This window comes from Pinus tabuliformis, chromosome 9, assembly GCF_031772625.1.
Source record: "Pinus tabuliformis cultivar Carrire ecotype Pingquan chromosome 9, CPIR1, whole genome shotgun sequence".
Classification (NCBI taxonomy): domain Eukaryota; kingdom Viridiplantae; phylum Streptophyta; class Pinopsida; order Pinales; family Pinaceae; genus Pinus; species Pinus tabuliformis.
The window spans coordinates 1,111,797,754-1,111,817,999 of NC_142307.1; the positions used below are offsets into that span (position 1 = coordinate 1,111,797,754).

Here is a 20,246-nt window from a genome sequence, read left to right on the forward strand (position 1 = left end):
ATTAAAAAAGTTAATTTTATTTATTTAAATTTTCAGTAAATTATTTTAAAAATAATTAAAAAATTAATTAAAATTAAAAAAAAAGAAGTTAATTTTATTCCTTTAAAATTTTAGTAAAAAAATAATATACTCCGTTGAATTCACTTTTTTCTTCCAATCATGGTGACATAGATGACAATTTTAATTATTTAAAATTTTTAAAAATAATAAAATAATTAATTAAAAAAGACAATTTTAATTATTTAAAAATTTTAAAAATAATTAAAAAATTAATTAAAATTAAAATGAAATTCATTAATTTTATTCATTTAAAATTTTAGTAAAAAAATAATTTAATTGGTTGAATGCACTTCAACAGTGAACTTATTTTTCTTGCAATGACCTCTTTTTCTTGCAATGATGGTGACATAGATAGCACTTTAATTATTTTAAATATAAAAAATAATAAAAAATTAATTAACCTTATTAAAATCATCAATTTTATCCATTTAAAATTAAAAAAAAATACAATAAAAAACAAATTTATTTTTTTTACAAGTTGTTTTATAAGTGAAGAGACCTGAGAAAATATTTATTTTCTTACACATTCCATTGTATAATTCAGAAGAAGATTAGAAGCTTTCACTTTATATGTACACTTCCCTAATTTTCAATGATATTCGAACAAAATCAATACTTCTAACACAGAGCAGAATCGAATTATACTACGAAACCATACGTAAGCACAATACCTTCTTCGTTCACATTTTAGTATTCTAATATTAATCACACTCTCTCCACAGCCTTTAGCGATCTACACAAAGTACAATCTATCACCATTAACAGACAAGTTGGGCTTCAAGCATCATGCTCTATCCATTCAATCATTCTCTGCTGCCTTTTAGATTGTCACAGTTAATCTCTACCAGTGCGGCCCATTGGAGCAGAATCGCAAGTTGCAGGAGTACCAACGTTCGTATAAGCACCAATATTGCCAGCACTATGGTGGCCTGCATGAGTGTGCCCACTTTGCTTGGCCTCATTTTTTTCAGCTCTGTGTTCAGCCCTGCCAGCGTTTGCTCTCATCTCAGCTTCAGTTTGTTTGGCATCCTTCTTCTCACTTGCTATTTCTTTGTCTGCAGGATTATGTCCAGCAACCTTCTCGACCTACATGCATATATAACAGAAATAGTGAATTACAAAACATCCAAATCCCAAATCCCTGACACTCAATCCACTAACACATATATTGTAACCTCTCCAACATTCTATACGAATATTGCAACGAAAATTTTTATTTTGTTTTACTTAACAGTATTAATGTACTCCTAGATAGAGTTGACATAGGACTGTACAACATTTATGCGATAGGTTCGCCGTATCTCAATTATCTGTTTTTAATTATGTATAGGGTACCAATCCTTCTCGCTGGTTTATGGTTTATATAGATAGTGGGTTGGATTTATTTGTCTCCGCGCCACGCGGCTCACATCTGTCCCTCCACAGTAGGCACTCTTACGTACAGCTCCATGGTTTTCTGGTTATTCCTTTGCTTTGGCTTTTGGTTATACTGCCGGACATTAACTCCCCTGCTCTGCCATGGTACGTGGCACGGGCAGTCCGTCCTGCCGCGTCGGGAGACTCCCCCTGCATCAACAGTGTAGAGCTCGTCCCTCGATCCCACGGTTGCACAACCTCTAGTTTCCCACTTCTCCGGTTTTGGCTAAGAGGTTGGTCTCATTCCTCTATTCCCACTTCCTCTGATTCATCTCTCCTTCTGCATCATTGTCAGCCTGCCTAACCACGGTTATGCTGCTGCCAAAGAAAGCAAATTCACCTCCAAACAAGTTTTCATCAGATGAGTTCTCGTTTACTAAGCGCTTCCTCTGTTTAATTTGCTTATTTGCAGTCGATGGCTTGTTCAAATCTCTATTGCCGTGTTTTAATCGGCTTGCAGTTGGTTTATATTGCAGGGGCCTCGTTTCTCAGCTCAGAATGGAGGGTTGCAGCTCAAGCCTTTAACGCCCAATGTCTCCGGATAAGATTTACCTTCGGATCGGTGTTTACGGGATCGAAGATACCATCTCTAGGCTGCTTGTTCATCGTCTCCACTTTTAAAGTTTTTAAGCTTTTCCTTCTGGATAATGTTTAAAACAGTCACTGTTTGGTGACAGGTTTTGGTCATAAGTTTTTGTCACAATATTCTTGCTCAGGTATTTAGGTATTTTCTTCAGTAAGAATGAGGGTTTTAGACTCTGCCTGCGAGCCTTGGGGAAGATGGTCACAGTTTACTCATTTTTAACTGTTGCGTAATATTATTGAGTCTTACATTTTTCCGGCCTCTTAACCAGCTGAGTTACCGAGTGTAAATTTTTTTTTGACTTCATGGCTATCTACCCTGTTGGGTATTTTTTATGGGAAAATACCAAAACCAAATAAAAATAACCACCACAGAGGCAATGCTCTGTTTCTTCTGTCTAGGATCTTTTGCAAAGAACCTCTTTAAAAAAAATTAACTCAGAACACAGTCCATTACACAGTCACAACACATTTCTATTGATTTAAAACAAAAAGACTAATACATATTTCATCCTCTGTGCAGAGAGGGATTTACAAAACAAACTCTGTCTCTTTCTCTTTTGTTTTCCACTGCTGTGGATGTTACATAAACAACCCTCTGTTCTTCAATGGCTAAATCAAGACATTACATTCCAATTTCTATATCGCATTGTTGTGCATTTACAAAAGAAAATCGCACTATCGTGCGTAGCCACCACTCACAACACAAAAAAAACTACACAGAGCCACTACCGCACACCGCTTACATAACATATATATAAAAACATATATAAAATTAGCATATGGGACGTATGCCCATCACCACATTAAAAGCCGCCACCTAATTCTACGTAGACACATTAAATTTCATGACCTTTCTTCCGCGGCGGTCAACCAAAAAAAAATTTCATTTTGACGCGGGCGGGGTCGGCTGACGTCACTTCGGTGCCACGTGTCGCCACCTCATTCGTCGGGCCCGGTCGTTAAAGTCCGCGCAGCTTCGCGCAGATCCGAGCCTCCTGACCCGATCCAACGCAATTCGCACGTCAAGGTCGTGCAAACAAAACGACCTTTAGCGGCCGGGGAGAGGGCGGTTTTCGGCGTCGTACTAGGGACGCGTGGCGGAGTGTGATTGCGGCGGCACCCCCGCTACGGAAACCGCCTTCGCCGAAAGGTGGTGCGGGGAGACCGGGGTGGTTTTCCTGAAGCCGCCGCGCTGTTCAAAATTAGAATTTAACACTCCCCTTTAATTTTAACAGCCGCACGTTCGGTCATTCCCAAGCATTTTCTCAAAAATTCGAAACTCTTCTGAACCAGTGGCTTTGTCAAGATGTCTGCAACCTGTTCCTGAGTCCTGCAATGTTCTAGGACAATTTCTCCATTGTTCACTAATTCTCTGATGTAGTGAAACCTTGTATCGATGTGTTTCGTTCTCTTATGAAACACTGAATTCTTTGACAAAGCAATAGCAGAGCTATTGTCACAAAAGACCACTGTTGCTTTTGCCTGCTCTTGGCCTAAGCTTCTCAACATCATTCTCATCCATATTGCCTGACATGTTGCTGCTGTCGCTGCCACATATTCTGCCTCTGCTGTAGATAATGCTACAATGGATTGCTTCTTAGAAGCCCATGAAATGGCTCCTGAACCCATATTAAAAACATAACCGGAAGTGCTCTTCCGATCATCTACACTTCCAGCCCAATCGCTATCTGTGTACCCAACCAAATCTGAATGTTCTGAGGCATGATATAGAATTCCAAACATTTTGGTACCTTTGACATACCTCAAAATTCTCTTTGCTGCCTGCGAATGTACCTCCTTTGGCCTCTCCATAAATCTGGAAATCAAACTAACAGCATACATTAAATCAGACCTAGTTGCTGTTAAATACATAAGGCTGCCCACAACGCTTTTATACAAGCTAGGATCAAAATCCTTGCTGTTGTCCTCTCTGCTGAGCTTTAATCCCATCACTGTGGGAGTGATGGCTACCTTGCATTCTTGCATGTTAAATCTGCCCAAAACTTGATTTACATATCTTGCTTGAGATATAAAAATTCCTTTTTCATTTTGATCTACTTCTATGGCTAAGAAGTATCTCAACAAACCCATGTCAGTTATTTCAAATTCATCATTCATGACTGATTTAAAATTCTCAATAAGATAAATATCATTTCCAGTGAAAATAACGTCATCTACATACAAGACAACAATTAAAATTTTACCATCCTTTTCCTTGATGTATACTGTGGGTTCTCCTTCACATTTGGCAAATTCATTATCCAATAGATATGAATCTATCCTGCTGTACCATGCTCTTGGCGCTTGCTTCAACCCATAAAGAGTTTTCTTCAATTTGCACACTTTGTGCTCTTCTCCTTTCTTCTCATATTTGAGAGGCTGTTCCACATAAACCTCTTCCATTAACACTCCATTTAGGAATGCTGATTTCACATCCATTTGGTAGACTTTCCATTTGTTTTGTGCTGCTATGGACAACACTGATCTCACGGTTTCCATTCTTGCAACCGGGGCGAAAGTCTCCTCATAATCTCTCCCATACTGCTGCTTGTAGCCTTTGACAACCAGCCTTGCTTTATGCCTTTCAATCTTGCCTTCAGCATTGCTCTTGGTCTTGTAGACCCATTTCACACCAATGACTTCTTTGCCTTTCGGTAGCTCAACCAAATCCCATGTTTTGTTTCTCTCTATGGCATTGATCTCCTCATCCATAGCTTCTATCCATTTCTTATCTTTAATTGCATCTTCGAAATGAATAGGATCATCAACATGACAATACAAGGAAAATAAGGAATTCATTCCTTCTTCATAAATGTCACTTAGATTTCTAAATTTCTCACCTCTTTCACTTGGTGTGCAAGTGCTTGAAGATGCACTTGAATTTCCTCCTTGTGGTGTGCTTGGAGAAGCACTCTCATTGATCCTCAATGGTGTACCTTGCTGTTCTTGTGTTGGTGCTGCTATTTGGAGATTCATTTCAGCCACTTCCTCTTCATCCTCATCATGAGACAAACAGTTTTTAACATTCACTGTTTTCTCTATGCTTCCATCCCAAGCTTCTTCCTCAATGAATTGAACATCCCTGCTTACAAAAAATTTCTTGGTAGATGGGATGTATAGCCTGTAGGCTTTGGATTCATCACTGTATCCAACAAGGATACATTTCTCCCCTTTGCTGTCCAACTTCCTCCTTAGCTGATCTGGAATGTGTGCATAGGCCACACATCCAAAAACTCTCATGTGGGTGACTCCTTGCTTTCTCCCACTCCATGCCTCTTCTGGCACTTTGTTCATGACTGCTTTTGTAGGACACCTGTTCAGTATATAAACTGCACAATGTACAGCTTCAGCCCAATACTCATTTGGCAAGTGCTTTGCCTTCAACATGATCCTTGCCATCTCCATGATGGTTCTGTTCTTCCTTTCAGCAACTCCATTTTGCTGTGGGGTGTACCGAGTTGTAAACTGTTTATGAATTCCATTTTCTCTACAAAACTTTAGGAATTCATTGGAGATATACTCACCTCCTCTATCAGTTCTCAAAACTTTTATATGCAGCCCGCTTTGGTTCTCCACAAGTGCTTTGAAATTTTGAAATTTTTCAAACACTTCACTTTTGTTTTTAAGGAAATATGCCCAAGTTTTTCTTGTAAAGTCATCAATGAATGTTAAGAAATATAGGCTGCCTGCTAATGATGGAGCTTGCATTGGTCCACACAAATCTGAGTGGATGATCTCTAAGGGTGCCTTTGCCCTTATGCTTTTCCTTGATGGAAAACTTTCTCTATGTTGTTTGCCCAATATACAACCTTCACAAAGGCTGTCCGGCTTCTCTATCAATGGTAATCCTCTTACCATTCCTTTTCTGCTTAATAGGTTTAGACCTCCAAAATTTAGATGCCCGAATCTCAAGTGCCATAACCAATTTTCATCCTTTGGCACACTTTGGAAGGCCTCTTGGGCGACTGCTGCAATTTCCTTCTTGTTCTTCAAGTCTGCCCTGATCCGGAGAGGGAACATCCTGTTCCTTGTCATCTTCACTTCAGCAATGCATCTTTTGCTGGGTGGTATATCCATGATGGTGCATACATTATTTTCAAAGAAAACATTGTACCCCTTATGGACAAGCTGTCCAATACTCAAGAGGTTACATCTCATTCCGGGGACATAGTAGACATCTGCTATGGTTTTCCTTTCTCCTTGTTTTGTAAATATTTTTACCTCCCCTTTTCCCATAACAGACACTTTACTATCAGTTCCTAGTGTGACCTCTGACTTCAAGTTTTGATTTAAGGCTGAGAAGAGGGCAATGTTTCCTGTCATATGGTTGCTGCAACCTGAGTCTAAAAACCATATGTCTTCACTATGTGTTTCAGCCATGTTACAAGCTAACAGGACATTTTCTTGACTGCTGTTTTCTCTTGTAACATTTGCATTTTGTCTACTGTTCATATCATGTTGTTTCTTTCTACAATCACTTGCATAATGTCCATACTTTTTGCAATAATAGCATTGAACATTAGATTTATCATACCTTTGTCCTTGAGCATGATATTGTTCTCTTTGTTGGCTACTGCCTTGGCCTTGGTTCTGATTTTGATTGCTGCCTCTTCCTTGTGCATTTGATGGGCTGTTCCTTCCACCTCTATTCTGGCTTCTGCCTCTTCCTCTTCGGTTTCCTCTTCCTTGACCTCTTCCTCTTCCAAAGGACATCTGGGTCTTGAAGGCTTGTTCAAGAGATGAGTTTTCATTCCTACTCAACCTCTGCTCATGTGTTATCAGTGATGCATGTAGCTCATCAACTGAATAGTTTGAGAGATCCTTTGTTTCTTCAATGGTGGTGACTATGGCATCAAACCTTGAAGGTAAGACCCTCAATATTTTCTCCACAATCCTTCTATCTTCAATGGTTTCTCCATGAGTTCTCATTTGTGTGATTACACCAATCACATGAGTGAAGAATGAGTCAATGTTATCTGACTCCTTCATGTTCAAGTTCTCAAAATCCTTTCTCAGCAATTGTAGTTTTGCTGTCCTCACTCTCTCCATGCCTTGATAGGCTGTCTTGAGGGTTTGCCATGCTTCATTTGCTGTCTTAGCTGCTGCTAACCTTGGAAACACACTCTGGTCCACTGCTAGATACAACAACATACGGGCTTTTGAATCCTTCTTCCTATTGCTCTTCAATAGGTCCTTCTCTCCCTGAGTTAATGCATTGAACTCAGTTTCATCTGCTGGTTCTTCAAAACCATCTTCAACTATTTCCCATAAATCTTGAGAGGCAAACGGGGCTGTCATGGTTATTGATCAGTAGTCATAGTTCTTCCCATTAAACTGTGGGAGTTGCGTGTTAAACATACCCATACCAGTGCTTGTGCTGGCCATTCCTTGCATTTTGAACTAAGGCTTTAAAACCTTGACTGTGTGTATAAACACTGACTGTTCCAACAGTAACAAACAAGATAGCTATGAGGAATACCTGAATCCTTCGTTGTTTGAGTCTTCTGTCTGCCTGAGAAGTTTTGCTGCAGCAACAACCTTCTCCCTTCAGCTTCTTTAACTTCTTTAAAGAGCCTGGACCAGCTCTGATACCACTGTTGGGTATTTTTTATGGGAAAATACCAAAACCAAATAAAAATAACCACCACAGACGCAATGCTCTGTTTCTTCTGTCCAGGATGTTTTGCAGAGAACCTCTTTAAAAAAAATTAACTCAGAACACAGTCCATTACACAGTCACAACACATTTCTATTGATTTAAAACAAAAAGACTAATACATATTTCATCCTCTGTGCAGAGAGGGATTTACAAAACAAACTCTGTCTCTTTCTCTTTTGTTTTCCACTGCTGTGGATGTTACATAAATAACTCTCTGTTCTTCAATGGCTAAATCAAGACATTACATTCCAATTTCTATATCGCACTGTTGTGCATTTACAAAAGAAAATCACACTATCATGCGTAGCCACCACTCAAAACACAAAAAAAACTACACAGAACTACTGCCGCACACCACTTACATAACATATATATAAAAACATATATAAAAATAACATATGGGACGTATGCCCATCACCACATTAAAATCCGCCACCTAATTCTACGTAGACACATTAAATTTCATGACCTTTCTTCCGCGGCGGTCAACCAAAAAAAAATTTCATTTTGACGCGGGCGGGGTCGGCTGACGTCACTTCGGTGCCACGTGTCGCCACCTCATTCGTCGGGCCCGGTCGTTAAAGTCCGCGCAGATCCGATCCTCCTGACCCGATCCAATGCAATTCGCACGTCAAGGTCGTGCAAACAAAACGACCTTTAGCGGCCGGGGAGAGGGCGGATTTCGGCGTCGTACTAGGGACGCGTGGCGGAGTGTGATTGCGGCGACACCCCCGCTATGGAAACCGCCTTCACCGAAAGGTGGTGCGGGGAGACCGGGGTGGTTTTCCTGAAGCCGCCACGCTGTTCAAAATTAGAATTTAACATACCCATGTCTAAGTTATCATTTTCGTTCTCTTTTTCTTGTTATGTAAAAATGTATATCGACCCCTCGGATTCTAAGCCAGGGTTTGGATTATCGATTTCGCGTGTCTTGTTGTGTGTATGTTATTTATGAGGTTCATGAAATTTAAGGAAATTTTCAAATATGTTTTATGGGTTCTCTTAGCGGTGAGGTTCTTGGAACCCTCACACCAATTGCATTAAGGGTTTCAATACTAATTTGTCTGGGCAAGCTCTTCGATGGTAATTTTACTCCGAGGTTGTTTTGTGTTCACGCTGTTTGTTTAGTGTCAATTTGCTTGGTTTCTCTTTTCACATGGTTCAGTTGAGTATTTCCTCGCTAATATTCATGGTTAATCAGCTCATATCAGAGTTTAAGGTTAAGGGTTTCCTACTAGGGTTTTAGGAAGTTCACGCGAGATTCAAGAGTGGTATAGTGTGACCATGCTTAGAAAAATCTACGAAGGACAGCATGCAGGAATCCCTGCCAAACCTTAGCTTCAATGACCCTGTCCTTTGCTTGTATCTTAATGTCTACTTTCTTAATTCTTCCTCTACAATGTTGAAATTTCACACTGATTTTTAGTTCTTTTGTTTTCCCCTTTTGGTGTATATTCTCCATGCACAAAGGCAACAACATAGTATGCCGTCCTTAGTCTTCGTGTCTCTGCAAAATTTGCTTAAAGGATATGTCTAAATAGCTCATGTTTAAATGTTATTTCCACGTTAGCCTTTACTTGTACTAATAAAGTTAGAGGATTATTTTTGCAATTAGTCTATTGTTCGATTTCTTCCGCGTTATTGAAAATGGAAAGATTATGTTTATGTAAATAAGATTTTCTCCAGTTTACAGTGAAAATAGATATACCTGAAAATTGTGATTATGTGCTTATGTTTTTTCACCAGCGTACAAAAAAATGAATATACTTAAAGATTGTTTATGCACTTAAGATTTTTCTCTATCTCTGAGGATCTCTGAGGAAAATAAATATAATTGACTTAGATAGTAGTAGTTTACTAAATTTTCTAGAAGATATTCACTCTCTTTAGGTTTACCTGTTATCAATAAATAGAAAAATAAAGGCAACTAAGACCTACTACTAATTTTCCACATTCACCATAGCCTCAGGTAACTTGGCTTAGTAAACCATAAAAGATTCCAGAAGGTACCTCGTACCTGAGTTTTCTTTTAAGTAAGGAATCTCCAATGGTAGAGGACACCTCTGGTTCAGTGGCTAGTCAACCTCTCGTCCGTGAGATTGTCTTTCGAGACCAAATCTCCCCCCTAGCTTGTTCACAAGACCTTCAGTCTTCTATCAGTTGCTTGCGCATAGTGCTCTTGCTATCTGGTCCTCACCAGACGTAGCAAGTGTTACCCCCTTCTTTCCTGCCTATCCCTACAGCGCAGTTTTTTCCTTCCCCCTGCTTCTTTTCTAGAAGCCTTGCACAGTTAGGGAAGTAGTTAGGGTTTTCCAGCAATTGTTTCTTTTTATTTTAACTTCCTTCCTCTCGAAGTTACAAGATCTGCTGATCCTAAAATCATTCCACATTTTCAATAATAAAAATATTATTTAATTCAAACAGATAATACACCTAATTATTCAGTCTGTTCTTACTGCGGTAAATAAAATATTTACAGCTTTCTGGGGACATTACATCTCCTCCTCCTGAAATCAAACATCGACTTGATGTTTTCCGACTGCAAACAATCCTGGATAAGCTTCTCTCATGAGTTGTTCATCCTCCCAGGTGGCCTCCTCCAGCCCAAAGTGCTGCCATTGCACTTTAACCTGGGTGATGGCTCGTTTCCATAGTGTGACTTCTCTCCGATCTAGTATAGTCATCGGCTCGACCAAGATTTCTCCTTCCGGCTCGACCTGAAACACACAATAATTTAAGTCAGTTTTTCCTCGGTCAACAAATCTGATTGGTCTACCCAGGATACTTTCTTACCTGAATGTCTTGCCAACTGATTACATGCTTAGGGTCATAGACATATTTTTTTAACACAGACACGTGGAAGACGTTGTGGACCCGAATATGACTTGGCAGAGCAAGCTGGTATGCCACCGGACCAACTCTAGCTAAGATCTGAAAAGGTCCGCAAAACCGGGGTGCCAGCTTGGTGCTTCCACTCCATTGTAGTGTGCTTTTTTTAGCTCGAATCCTCACATACACATGGTCACCTACTTGGTACTCCTTAAAGCTTCTCTTTTGGTCAGCAAAATTCTTTTGCCTGTCCTAGGCTGCTTTTAAATTGGATTGTACCTTCTTGACCATTTCCTCCATTTCTTTAAGCATTTCGAGGCCTAGCATCAGCTTGTCCTCTGGTCCCCCCCAGCTTGAGGGTGTGCGGCATTTCTGTCTGTACATCGGTTCAAACGGACTCATCTGCAAGGACGTATGATAACCATTGTTGTATGTGAATTTGACCAAATGCAAGTAATCATCCTACATGGATGGTTGTTGCATTACATACGACCTTATCATATCTTCTACAACCTGATTCACCTATTCCATTTGCCCATTAGTCTAAGGATGATAGGCAGTACTAAAGTTTAATTGAGTCCCCAACAAGGTTCTCCAAAAGACTGACGTAAATTTTACGTCACGATCAGAGATTATAGTCTTTGGTAACCCACGCAGCTTAAAAATATTTTGCATAAAGATGTGAGCAATTTTCACTGCTCTGTAAGTAGATTGTACCAATATAAAATGAGCTGATTTGCTTAACTTGTCCACCACCACCATGATGGAATCGTTGTTTCTTTTTGACTTGGGTAACCCTGTTATGAAGTCTATAGAGATGGTTTCCCATTTCCACTCCGATATTGGTAGCGGGTGTAATAACCCAGCAGGGTGCTGGTGTTTGACTTTAACTTGTTGGCATTCCAGGCAGCGTGTCAAATATTCTGCTACATCTTTCTTCATTCCCAGCCAATAATAATCCTTCCGGAGTGTTGTAATCATCTTTTGATACCCCGGATGCCCAACATAATGACTCTTATGAAATTCATCTAAAATCAAGCTTTTAATGTTATTTTGGTTGGGAACATACAACCTCCTTTTATATTTCAGCAAGCCAGCAGCATCCATAGCATATCCTTGCTGATTTTCTTTGCTGGTAGAAATCTGAACTTGCTGTCCTATTTGCTGATATCTTGCATCTTGCTTTGCTTCTTTTTTAATCATTTCATCAAAGGTACTTCATCCCTCGCTACAGGAAATTTCGTAGAGACATTGTACTTTTCGACTTAAAGCGTTTGCCACCCAATTCTCTTTCCCTTTCAAATGCTTAATCTCAAAGTCAAAACCACTTAAGAAATCTACCCACCGTGCCTATCTAGCATTTAAGGTAGGATGACTAAAATAACTAGTCAAACTGTGATGGTCTATTAGTAATAGAAACTTTTTACCCACCAAATAATGATGCCACATATTTAAGGTGTGAATAACAGCTCCCAACTCTAGATCGTAGGTAGAATATTTCTATTCATTCTCTTTTAATTTTCTATACTCATAGGCGATTACTTTTCCTTCTTACATCAGCGCACCTCCTATCCCTTCCTTACTCGCATCTGTGCATACCACATAGTCCTTACTAGAATCAGTTATGCTTAGAATAGGTGCGGTGGTGAGCAGATGCTTGAGTTGTTCAAAACTCTTTTGGCATTCTGTGGTCCATTTGAAAATTTTCCCCTTTTTCTACAAGGAAGTGATAGGATAAGCTACTCTCGAAAATCCTTCCACAAATCGTCTATAGTAACCTGCTAGTCCCATGAAAGATCTTATGTCCACCGCGTCCTTTGGCACCAACCATTCCATTATGGTTCATATCTTTTCAGGATCCATAGCGATTACCTATTTAGTGATTATATGTCCCAAGTACTGAATTTGTTTCTTAAAGAAGTCGCACTTGTTGTACTTGGTGTATAATTGGTTCTCTCGGAAAGTTTGCAAAACCAATCTGAGGTACTCCTTGTGTTCTCCCATATTTCGGGAATATATCAGTATATCGTCAATGAAAATTAACACAGACTTGTCTAAATATTAATGAAATATGATGTTCATTAAATACATAAAGGTTGCGGGGGCATTTCTTAACCCAAAGGGTAACACCACAAACTCATAGTGTCCATATTGTGTTCTAAAAGAATTTTTGGCTATGTCCTCCTCTTTAATTCTGATTTGGTGGTATCCTGATCGTAAGTCAATTTGTGAGAATACAGTTTCCCCTTTCACCTAATCAAACAGTTCATCAATACGAGTTAAAGGGTATTTATTCTTAATTTTTAATTTATTCCACTAACGATAGTCCATACACATATGAATGGTTCCATCCTTCTTTTTAACAAACAACACCGAAGATCCCCAGTGTGACAAACTGGGGCGAATGTAATTCTTGTCCAACAGCTCCTTCAACTGTGTTTTTAATTCTGTTAATTCTGGTGTTCTCATACGATAAGGAGCCCGGGATACTAGGGCTGCCCTTAGCATTAACTTGATAGTGAAATCAATGTGTCTCTTGGGTGGCAGTCCAGGTATCTCCTCCGGAAGCACATTTGCAAAATCTCGTATTACTGGAATACTTTCTAATGTGGCAGTCTTGTCTTTTGAGTTGGCATAACCCACTTGGATGGCATAAATCTCACATCCTTTCCTAATACATTTTTCCAACTGGGATGCGGTTATTGGTCGAATCTACACTGACCTCTTAATACTTTGCAACTCCTACTTTTCTCCAAGCTCATCCTTGTAGCAGATAGTTTTTGTTTTATAGTTTATAATGGACCAACGTTTCTCCAACTAGTCCATACCTATCAACACATCATACGAACCAAGGGGAAGTACGTTTAAATATGCCAACACTGACTGACCTGCTATTTTCAAGGGACAGTTATTGACCTTCGCTGTCACCCGTCTCTTTGCCCCTCTTGCTAGTTGTACTAGCCAAGGGTCTTTAAACTTAGCACTTTGTAACTTACATTGTTCCACAACTTTAGGACTAACATAGCTTAAGATAGCTCCAGGATCAATTAAAACAGTTACAGTATAATAAAATATCTTACCTTCAAACTCCACCATGGTCACTTGGTATTATGCCTGTCGATCTTCTAGAGCAGTATTAATTCTTAGTAAACTCTTTCCCACGTCACCAACTGTAGACGCTTCATGACTCTGTGAAACCTGTTTAGTACCCTTTCGATGAGTACAGTTTTTAACATAATGAGGCTCTCCACATTCCAACATTGAACTAGAGGCCTTGCTGTCCCTTCATTGTCAACTTTTCCAGATTGCTCGCTGATTCTAGATTCAATGGGTGGCTTAAATCTGAGTAGGTTCTTTTGTGGATTTTTGTTGTTTTTCCCTTTGGAAAATCCTTTGTTAATACTGCCACGATTTCTTTTATTGTTCCCAGCCATCTTATTACCTCTCTTATGAGCCCACCTCTTTCCTAGAATTTCTCCCTTCTGTTTACTTTGCTGATAACATATTCTTGCCTTTCATATCACCTCGTCCATCATTTTTGGGTTGTCAAACTCAATTATTTCCCTCATCGCCAAGGGTAAACTACTGATGAACCGTTGTACCTTAGCTTTCTCCTCTCGTATGTAGGGCACATAACGGAGTAATGAGGTAAATCGAGTGATAAACTCATCCATTATTTGTTGTCCAAGTCGCAGGTCATGGAATTCCTTTGCCTTCTCATCGTAAAACCGTTTAGTCAAGTATCTCTCCTTGAAATATTTTTTAAATTTTTCTCAAGTTATACTTTGCTCGCTTACGCCTCGTATAATCTTGACCTATTACCACCACAGGGTGGCCTTCCCTTGCAATTGGAAAATGGCGAGCCGCGCCTTGAGGTTGTGATCGTATTCGTATAATTAAAAGTATTTGTTCATGTTAATCAGCCATGCCTTGACTGCCTCCTCCAACTCTCCGTCAAAGTGTGGCGGTTTTATTTTACGGAACTCCCCTCGCAATTCAATCCATTGCCCTTTCAATGTCTGGTGCTCGGAAACATTATCTGAATTTTCCCCTTAATACTCATTGCTGCTCAGGGCTGGGGTTCTGCGGTCGTTGATTCTGCCTATCAGACCGGGTTTTCATGATATTTTCCTGCTCCATAGTTAATCTCGCGTTGTCTTCCTACAGGCGGGCCATCTCATTCTTTAATACCTGAACTGTCTCTAATATCATAAGATTAGTATTACGAGCCTCCTCTCCTAGCTGCACCCATATCTCAGGATTAGTTTTTGGGCCTGTTACAGGTCCCTGACCTGCCACAAGCTTGTGGGGAACACTATCCGTTCTCCTCATACTCGACTGTCATCTGTTTCCTGAGCTTAACATAGGAGAGAGAAACACAAAAGGTTAACACAATAACTGTTTTTGTTTTTAAAATAAAATAAAAAAAATAAACAGCACATGATCTGTTGTATTCCCAGTTCACAAATTTGCTAGAGGCCACAGTTCTATAGGTGGCACTGATACCACTTGTAACCTTTCCAACATAATGTACAAATGTTGCAACAAATTTTTCTATTTTGTTTTACTTAACAACATTAATGTACTCCTGGATAGAGTTGACATAGGACTGTACAACATTTATGCGATAACTTCGTCGTATCTCAATTAACTGTTTTTAATTATGGATTGGGTACCAATCCTTATTACTGGTTTATGGTTTATATATATCATGGGTTGGATTTATTTGTCTCCACGCCACGCGGCTCACATCTATCCCTCCACAGTACGTTCTCTTATGTACAACTCCATAGTTTTCTAGTTATTTCTTTGCTTTGTCTTTTGGTTATACTGCCGGACATTAACTCCCCTGCTTCGCCATGGTACGTGGCACGGGCAGGCCGTCCTGCCACATATTCTTAGCTCGAGACTCCTGCTGCATCAACAGTGTAGAGCTCGTCCCTTGATCCGATGGTTGGACAACATCTGGTTTCCCACTTCTCCGGTTTTTACGAAGAGGTTGGGCTCATTCCTCTGTTTCCACTTCCAGATACTGCTCTGGTTCACCCCTCCTTTTGCATGATTGTCGGCCTATCAAACCAGGGTTATGCTGCTGCCAGAGAACGCAGATTCACCTCTAGACAAGTTTTCACCAGCTGGGTTCTCGTTTACTAAGAACTTCCTCTGTTTAATTTGCTTATTTGCAGTCGATGGTTTGTTCAAATATCTATTGCCATGTTTTAATCTGCTTGCAGTTGGTTTATATTATAGGGACCTCGTTTCTCAGCTCGGAATGGAGGGTTGCAGGTCAGGCCTTTAACACCGAAAGTCTCCGGGCAAGATTTACCTTCGGATCGGTGTTTTCCCGATGGAAGATACCATCTCTAGGCTGCTTGTTCGTCGTCTCGGCTCTTAAAGTTTTTAAGCTTTTCCTTCTTGATAATGTTTAAAACAGTCACTGCTTGGTGACAGGTTTTGGTCATAAGTTTTTGTCGCAATATTCCTGCTCGGTTATGAAATACCTAAGCGTATTTTCCTTAGTAAGAATGAGGGTTTTAGATACTGCTTGTGAGCCCTGCGGAAGATGGTCACAGTTTACTCATTTTTAACTGTTGTGTAATATTATTGGGTCTTACATTTTTCCGGTCTCGTAACCGGCTGAGTTACTGAGTGTAAAAGGTCTTATTGACTTCCAGGCTATCTACCCATGTCTAAGTTATCATTTTCGTTCTCTTTTTCTTGTTATGTAAAAATGTATATCGACCCCTCAGATTCTAAGTCGGGGTTTGGATTATCGATTTCTCATGTCTTGTTGTATGTATGTTATTTATGAGGTTCATGAAGTTTAAGGAAATTTTCGAATATGTTTTATGGGTTCTGTTCGCAGTGAGGTTCTTCGAACCCTCACACCAATTGCCTTAAGGGTTTCAATACTAATCTGTTTGGGTAAGCTTTTCGATGGTAACTCTACTCCGAGGTTGTTTTATGTTCACGCTGTTTGTTCCATGTCAATTTGCTTGGTTGCTCTTTTCACATGGTTCAGTTGAGTATTTCCTCGCTAAGATTCATTGTTAATCGGCTCATATCAGAGTTTAAGGGTAAGGGTTTCCTACTAGGGTTTCAGGAAGTCCAGGCGAGATTCCAGAGTGGTATAGTTTGACCATGCTTGGAAAAATCTACCCAGGACAGCATGCAGGAATCCCCTACCAAACCCTAGCTTCGACGACCCTGTCCTTTGCTTGTATCTTAATGTCTGCTTTCTTAATTCTTCCTCTACAATGTTGAAATTTCACACGGATTTTTAGTTCTTTTGTTTTCCCCTTTTGGTGTATATTCTCCGTGTAGGAAGGAAACAACGCAGTATGCCATCATTAGTCTACCTGTCTCTGCAAAATTTGCTTAAAGGATATGTCTAAATAGTTCATGTTTAAATGTTATTTCCACATTAGCCTTTACTTGTACTAATAAAGTTAAAGGATTATTTATGCAATTAGTCTGTTGTTCAATTTCTTCTACATTATTGAAACTCGAAAGATTATGTTTATGTAAATAAGATTTTCTCCATTTTACAGTGAAAATAGATATACTTGAAAATTGTGATTATGCGCTTATGTTTTTTCACCAGCGTACAGAGAAATGAATATACTTAAAGATTATGTTTATGCACTTAAGATTTTTCTCTATCTCTCAGGAAAATAAATATACTTGACTTAGACAGTAGCAATTTACTAAATTTTCTGGAAGATATTCACTCTCTTTAGGTTTACTTGTTATCAATAAATAAAAAATAAAGGAAAATAAGACGTGCTACTAATTTTCCACATTCATCGTAGTCTCAGGTAACTTAGCTTAGTAAACCATTTTCGAGACCAAATCTCCCCCTTAGCTTGTTCACAAGACCTTTAGTGTTGTATTAGTTGCTTGAGCATAGCGCTCTCCCTATCTAGTCTTCACCAGACGTAGCAAGTGTTACCCCCCTCTTTTGTGCCTGTCCCTGCAACGCAGTTTTTTTTTTTCCTTCCCCCTGCTTCTTTTCTAGAAGCCTTGCACTGTTAGGGAAGTAGTTGGGGTTTGCCAGCAAATGTTTTTTTTTCTTTTAACTTCCTTCCTCTTGAAGTTACAAGATTTGATGATCCTAAAATCATTCCACATTTTCAATAATAAAAATATTACTTAATTCAAACAGATAATACACATAATTATTCAATCTATTCTTACTACGGTAAATAAAATATCTACAGCTTTCTAGAGACATTATATATATATAACATACACCATAGCAATATAGTCATGTTAATCTTAAAACCAATCTGCGATGCACACTTATCAACATTTTTTTGAAGGACCAGTTTAAATGAATGAAAAAAATGAGATTTTGACCCTACCTTCTCGTGCGCAGAAGCCTTAGCTTTATCCATTCCTTTCTTCACATTGGTGCCCATGTTGCTTATTTTCTCCTTGGCCGTCTGCTTCTTTACAGACTCAATTTTCGCTTCTGTATTGGGTTTATCCAAATTGATTTCTCAACTCAAATACTAGCCACTTTAACAGCAAAAGAACTTATTGATCCATTCCCGAGACAACGTGATCATAAATAGTTTCAAGAAATGGGATTGCCTCAAAGAGGTGTCAGTGTGAATGGCTTCAGATCGTAAGCCACGTTGCCTAATTATTGATAGCGTGTCGAGCAGTGCCATTACGACCTTCCTAAAGCATCCGCGTGCCAGTTCTTTTATATTTAAACGTCACATATATAAACGTCAAAGACAAGTTGTGCTTAATGCCATATATGGATTTTTTTTTGAACGTTTAGGTTGAAGTCTAAATCAGGGTTAGTATTAATTTTAAATAGAAAATATGTTTTGATTAATAACAATATATTGCATTGGATAGAATCTTGACATCTTATAGGATATAATTGTGCTAATTAACATTTCATGGGTGGGATGTGTTATTTACAATATATAAAGTCTAATTTATATATATATATATATATATATAATTTAATAAATATTGGTGAGATTGTATAATTTGATTTTTAATCGAACAAAAAATGTTTTTAATGTATAAATAAATATATATTAAAAAAAATATAGCTAAAAATTATGTATATTATATAAGTCAAATTTAAGATTTCAACACAACATGTTTACTTATAATTAGCATAAAAAAAGCAAGATAGAGATATTAATTATTTTTATTTATTATTTTATAAATTTTAATTATTTATAAATATTATTGTAATGTATATAAAAAAGAAAGGTATATTAAGTATGTCTAAGATAAATATTCAAAAAAGGAATATTGTGGTAAATATTGTTTTTAGACTTTTGACGATTCATTTGGATAGACTATCTTTAAAGGAATCTCACTCCAATTATCTAGCTCAAATGAGAGCATAAGATATATGACTTGAAATATTTTGATGCCTTTCCAATGGTATATGGGACCCCCTCTAGTTCCACAACAGTGAATGACAAGATATGGAAGATTTCATCAAGATGGCCCAATAAAAGTACAAGAAAGTTGACCCAACCAATTTTACAAAGAACACTATAAATAAAGTGCATGCTGTAACCTACTTTTACCCGAGTTTGTTTTTTATTTTTTTCCTTTATATTGGAAAAAAAAAAAAAAATAGAAAAGAGAATAAAAATTAAAAGAAAGAAAGAAAGAAATAAATCAAAAAAACGAAAAGAAAATAAAATCTCGAAGTTGGCACACTAGTTCAAATTTCGCTTTGATTTATTTTGTATTATTATTATTTGTAATCCTCATAAGTTTTCTGAAGGGTTATTTTATTTTATAAATATAGTTTATGTGACACTCTTGTCACCTAGCGATGATCATCCCAACCTGGATCAATGACGGAGGATGGATTCAGTTCCCCCCCACAACTTCGAAGGTTAACGAAGGGGGAAGGGAGAAGGGGGGCTCCAAAAAGTTGATTCACATATCTTGCCCACTTATATGTGGCAACTCGACAATAAGTTCGGGACCCGCCTCTCCAAAAGTGTTAACCACTTAGCCTCCCCCTAAAAACAACTTTTCTTTCTCGCATCCGCTCTCACCTCACTCATACCTTGCCACTTGTCCTTATGCTATTCACTCCCACCAAACAACTAAATAATTGTTAGATAATTAAATTCCTCCTGCTAAACAACTATATGACTGTTAAATCACTAATCATTCCTACCAATGTCTAGTTTGATTAATTAGACATGCCAAAACAGTTATGATCTCGTCCTCTTTTAAAAAATCCCATTACCCTACATACTCTTTTCCACCATTTCTTGTTTCAGCAGCACAAGTGCGGCCCCAAATTTCACAATCATGTAGCCATCTTCATATGCGAGTGATCACCATAGCCTGGTAATTTACCACCTTAATTGATAATTTTTTTTCAAGACATCTTCTCAGAAAGGAAATTCTAAACCAGTTGTAGAAATCCCTACATTACCCTCTTTCATTAACCTAAACAGGATCGCTCTGGTCGATACCTAATATAAAATCTGGGAGACCCAGTACGAGTTCCATCTCTATGAACACCACAACTAGGAAAACCGAAAATTCTAGGACGTTACCGATGAATTGTCTATTTGGGAGTCATTCCTACCCCAATTTGTCTTTCCCCAAACTCATACCTTCCTATAATTTGTCGCCTGGTTCCATCTCAAGTATCTTTCGAGTTAGAGGGTTGTAATTTCCCGAAACAATA

General features: G+C 38.5%; 1 protein-coding gene across 1 annotated transcript; it reads right to left on the reverse strand.

Annotated features, from left to right (window-relative positions):
* Positions 1 to 894: 894 nt before the first annotated feature.
* Positions 895 to 19,863, reverse strand: LOC149152555 (18 kDa seed maturation protein-like). Its single transcript, XM_089443521.1, has 3 exons — positions 19,806 to 19,863; positions 17,914 to 18,023; positions 895 to 1,146 (listed from the first exon to the last, which is right to left on the reverse strand). The coding sequence occupies exons 1-3, from the start codon at positions 19,861 to 19,863 to the stop codon at positions 895 to 897; spliced, it is 420 nt and encodes a 139-aa protein (XP_089299647.1).
* Positions 19,864 to 20,246: the final 383 nt, after the last annotated feature.

Excerpts from the sequence above, each read along its gene's own strand:
- LOC149152555 (XM_089443521.1), bottom strand. The coding sequence starts at position 19,863 with ATGATTGTGAAATTTGGGGCCGCACTTGTGCTGCTGAAACAAGAAATG. Across the intron at positions 18,024-19,805 it reads ACAAGAAATGGTGGAAAAGA|AAGCGAAAATTGAGTCTGTA; the intron begins GTATGTAGGGTA and ends AACCCAATACAG. Across the intron at positions 1,147-17,913 it reads AGGCTTCTGCGCACGAGAAG|GTCGAGAAGGTTGCTGGACA; the intron begins GTAGGGTCAAAA and ends ATATGCATGTAG.